Source organism: Cyclopterus lumpus, chromosome 24 (genome assembly GCF_009769545.1).
Source record: "Cyclopterus lumpus isolate fCycLum1 chromosome 24, fCycLum1.pri, whole genome shotgun sequence".
In the NCBI taxonomy this organism is placed as follows: Eukaryota; Metazoa; Chordata; class Actinopteri; order Perciformes; family Cyclopteridae; genus Cyclopterus; species Cyclopterus lumpus.
In genome coordinates this window covers 829921-834468 of record NC_046989.1, presented here as the reverse complement: position 1 = coordinate 834468, position 4548 = coordinate 829921, and the positions used below count along the sequence as shown (strand labels likewise).

The following is a 4548-nucleotide window of genomic DNA, read 5'->3' as shown; positions in this document are numbered from 1 at the left end:
CATTTTGATGTTGTCTCTTTGTGGTCATGTTGTGTCTCTTTGTAGTACTTTTGTGTCTCTTTGTGGTCATGTTGTGTCTCTTTGTAGTACTTTTGTGTCTCTTTGTAGTACTTGTGTGTCTCTTTGTAGTACTTTTGTGTCTCTTTGTGGTCATGTTGTGTCTCTTTGTAGTACTTTTGTGTCTCTTTGTAGTACTTTTGTGTCTCTTTGTAGTACTTGTGTGTCTCTTTGTAGTACTTTTGTGTCTCTTTGTGGTCATGTTGTGTCTCTTTGTAGTACTTTTGTGTCTCTTTGTGGTCATGTTGTGTCTCTTTGTAGTACTTTTGTGTCTCTTTGTGGTCATGTTGTGTCTCTTTGTAGTACTTTGTAGTACTTTTGTGTCTCTTTGTAGTACTTTTGTGTCTCTTTGTAGTTCTGTTGTGTCTCTTTGAATCTAAACTAAATATATACACAGCTCCATCGCCAACAGGTTTATTTGGGATTTTTAAATAATTTTAATTCCAAAATATTTAATACTTATTTTTTTATTTAGTATTCTTTTAGTTTGAACCCAAGTGGAGAACGGTCGGGTTCTGGCTCTGCTGTGGGCGGTTGTTTCTGGGCTTTAGGGGGCGTGGTTAGTAATAGCTTTGTTTTATTACTTTTTTAAAGTGATTAGTCGTGTCCAATCACATAACTGATGACCAATGAGGGGGCGTGTCCAATCACATAACTGATGACCAATGAGGGGGCGTGTCCAATCACATAACTGATGACCAATGAGGGGGCGTGTCCAATCACATAACTGATGACCAATGAGGGGGCGAGTGAGAAAGGAATTAAGAGACTTGGGAACTAGTAAACAGACTTTATTTTAGTCTGCTGAGAGAAACGAGTGCACCTAAATGTAACGAGCATCACGGTGACCTTTGACCCTTTATGGGACCAAAACACATGTTAATGGAGTTCATGTCACAGCTTTTAAAACCACAGAAGAAGAACACGGTGACAAAATGTTTCTGGTTCTCCCGTCTGGTTCTGGTTCTGGTTCCAGGAGGGCTGCCGGAGTCAGACAAACTGGTCCAGAGGATTCGTCCGCCAGCAGGAGGAAGTCAGAGTCCCGGTCCGGATCCAGAACCAGGGGGTCACTTTGACTTGAGGACAGAGTCCCAGTCCAAAAGGGTCCAGAACCAGGGGGTCACTTTGACTTGAGGACAGAGTCCCAGTCCAAAAGGGTCCAGAACCAGGGGGTCACTTTGACTTGAGGACAGAGTCCCAGTCCAAAAGGGTCCAGAACCAGGGGGTCACTTTGACTTGAAGACAGAGTCCCAGTCCAAAAGGGTCCAGAACCAGGGGGTCACTTTGACTTGAAGACAGAGTCCCAGTCCAAAAGGGTCCAGAACCAGGGGGTCACTTTGACTTGAGGACAGAGTCCCAGTCCAAAAGGGTCCAGAACCAGGGGGTCACTTTGACTTGAAGACAGAGTCCCAGTCCGGAGGTTCTGATCCAGCATCCTCGGAGGTCTTTGGGATTTTGGGGAAGAGCGACTGCATCTTGAGTCTGAACTCCGATAACTGAAAGACACGAAGAAGAGAAACGTCCAACGAATAAAACAAACAATTTATTTATGAATAAACAAACAAACAATTAATTTTATTATTATAGACAAAAGACCAGAGATGGAAAAAATAACAATAAAAAAAGAAAACTTAATATTTACATTTTATAATCATTAGCTTGAGCCGTTACAATTTTATTTTCTAAAATTAACTTTAAACTATATTAAAAAAATTATCAAAATATTTTAGAAATGTTTTAATAAATAAATATGTATTTATTTAATTGACAACTTCTCAGAACAGATATTTACGCTGTGAACTCCGAGCGCTTTCCACACGGAGACGCTGAGCAGGCCGACGCCCCCCCAGGCCAACAGGGAGCCCCACCCCAGAGCCCGCAGGGCCACGGAGGCCCCGCCCTCTGGCGCCGCCGCCGTCACCGCTACGCCCTGCAGAGGAAGGCGACAGTGAATGCATCGTCAGGGACCAGAGTCAGTAAACGCATCGTTAAAATCAGGGACCAGAGTCAGTGAACGCATCGTCAGGGACCAGAGTCAGTGAACGCATCGTTATAATCAGGGACCAGAGTCAGTGAACGCATCGTTATAATCAGGGACCAGAGTCAGTGAACGCATCGTTATAATCAGGGACCAGAGTCAGTGAACGCATCGTTATAATCAGGGACCAGAGTCAGTGAACGCATCGTCATAATCAGGGACCAGAGTCAGTGAACGCATCGTCATAATCAGGGACCAGAGTCAGTGAACGCATCGTTATAATCAGGGACCAGAGTCAGTGAATGCATCGTCATAATCAGGGACCAGAGTCAGTGAACGCATCGTCATAATCAGGGACCAGAGTCAGTGAACGCATCGTTATAATCAGGGACCAGAGTCAGTGAACGCATCGTCAGGGACCAGAGTCAGTGAACGCATCGTCATAATCAGGGACCAGAGTCAGTGAACGCATCATCATAATCAGGGACCAGAGTCAGTGAACGCATCATCATAATCAGGGACCAGAGTCAGTGAACGCATCGTCAGGGACCAGAGTCAGTGAACGCATCGTCAGGGACCAGAGTCAGTGAACGCATCGTCAGGGACCAGAGTCAGTGAACGCATCGTCATAATCAGGGACCAGAGTCAAAGAACACATCGTCAGGGACCAGAGTCAGTGAACGCATCGTTATAATCAGGGACCAGAGTCAGTGAACGCATCGTCAGGGACCAGAGTCAGTGAACGCATCGTCAGGGACCAGAGTCAGTGAACGCATCGTCATAATCAGGGACCAGAGTCAGTGAACGCATCGTCATAATCAGGGACCAGAGTCAGTGAACGCATCGTCATAATCAGGGACCAGAGTCAGTGAACGCATCGTCATAATCAGGGACCAGAGTCAAAGAACGCATCGTTATAATCAGGGACCAGAGTCAGTGAACGCATCGTCATAATCAGGGACCAGAGTCAGTGAACGCATCGTCAGGGACCAGAGTCAGTGAACGCATCGTCATAATCAGGGACCAGAGTCAGTGAACGCATCGTCATAATCAGGGACCAGAGTCAGTGAACGCATCGTCATAATCAGGGACCAGAGTCAAAGAACGCATCGTTAGGGACCAGAGTCAGTGAACGCATCGTCATAATCAGGGACCAGAGTCAGTGAACGCATCGTCATAATCAGGGACCAGAGTCAGTGAACGCATCGTTATAATCAGGGACCAGAGTCAGTGAACGCATCGTCAGGGACCAGAGTCAGTGAACGCATCGTCATAATCAGGGACCAGAGTCAGTGAACGCATCGTCAGGGACCAGAGTCAGTGAACGCATCGTCAGGGACCAGAGTCAGTGAACGCATCGTTATAATCAGGGACCAGAGTCAAAGAACGCATCGTCAGGGACCAGAGTCAGTGAACGCATCGTCAGGGACCAGAGTCAGTGAACGCATCGTCATAATCAGGGACCAGAGTCAAAGAACGCATCGTCAGGGACCAGAGTCAGTGAACGCATCGTCATAATCAGGGACCAGAGTCAGTGAACGCATCGTCAGGGACCAGAGTCAGTGAACGCATCGTCATAATCAGGGACCAGAGTCAAAGAACGCATCGTCAGGGACCAGAGTCAGTGAACGCATCGTCATAATCAGGGACCAGAGTCAGTGAACGCATCTTCAGGGACCAGAGTCAGTGAACGCATCGTCATAATCAGGTACCAGTCAAAGAACGCATCGTCAGGGACCAGAGTCAGTGAACGCATCGTCATAATCAGGGACCAGAGTCAGTGAACGCATCGTTATAATCAGGGACCAGAGTCAAAGAACGCATCGTCAGGGACCAGAGTCAGTGAACGCATCGTCAGGGACCAGAGTCAGTGAACGCATCGTCATAATCAGGGACCAGAGTCAAAGAACGCATCGTCAGGGACCAGAGTCAGTGAACGCATCGTCATAATCAGGGACCAGAGTCAGTGAACGCATCTTCAGGGACCAGAGTCAGTGAACGCATCGTCATAATCAGGTACCAGTCAAAGAACGCATCGTCAGGGACCAGAGTCAGTGAACGCATCGTCATAATCAGGGACCAGAGTCAGTGAACGCATCGTCATAATCAGGTACCAGTCAAAGAACGCATCGTCAGGGACCAGAGTCAGTGAACGCATCGTCATAATCAGGTACCAGTCAAAGAACGCATCGTCAGGGACCAGAGTCAGTGAACGCATCGTCATAATCAGGTACCAGTCAAAGAACGCATCGTCAGGGACCAGAGTCAGTGAACGCATCGTTATAATCAGGGACCAGAGTCAGTGAACGCATCGTCAGGGACCAGAGTCAGTGAACGCATCGTCATAATCAGGGACCAGAGTCAGTGAACGCATCGTCATAATCAGGGACCAGAGTCAGTGGACGCATCGTCAGGGACCAGAGTCAGTGAACGCATCGTTATAATCAGGGACCAGAGTCAGTGAACGCATCGTCAGGGACCAGAGTCAGTGAACGCATCGTCATAATCAGGGA

General features: G+C 47.5%; 1 protein-coding gene across 1 annotated transcript in view; it reads right to left on the bottom strand.

The window, feature by feature from the left end:
• Positions 1 to 832: 832 nt before the first annotated feature.
• Positions 833 to 4548, bottom strand: part of tmem242 (transmembrane protein 242) — a 4480-nt gene continuing 764 nt past the window's right edge. The window contains exons 3-4 of the mRNA XM_034527252.1: positions 1850 to 1987; positions 833 to 1553 (exon numbers count right to left, since the gene is read on the bottom strand). Coding sequence (XP_034383143.1) covers positions 1443 to 1553; positions 1850 to 1987 — 249 coding nt within the window. The 3' untranslated portion in view covers positions 833 to 1442. The remainder of the gene's footprint in view (positions 1554 to 1849; positions 1988 to 4548) is intronic.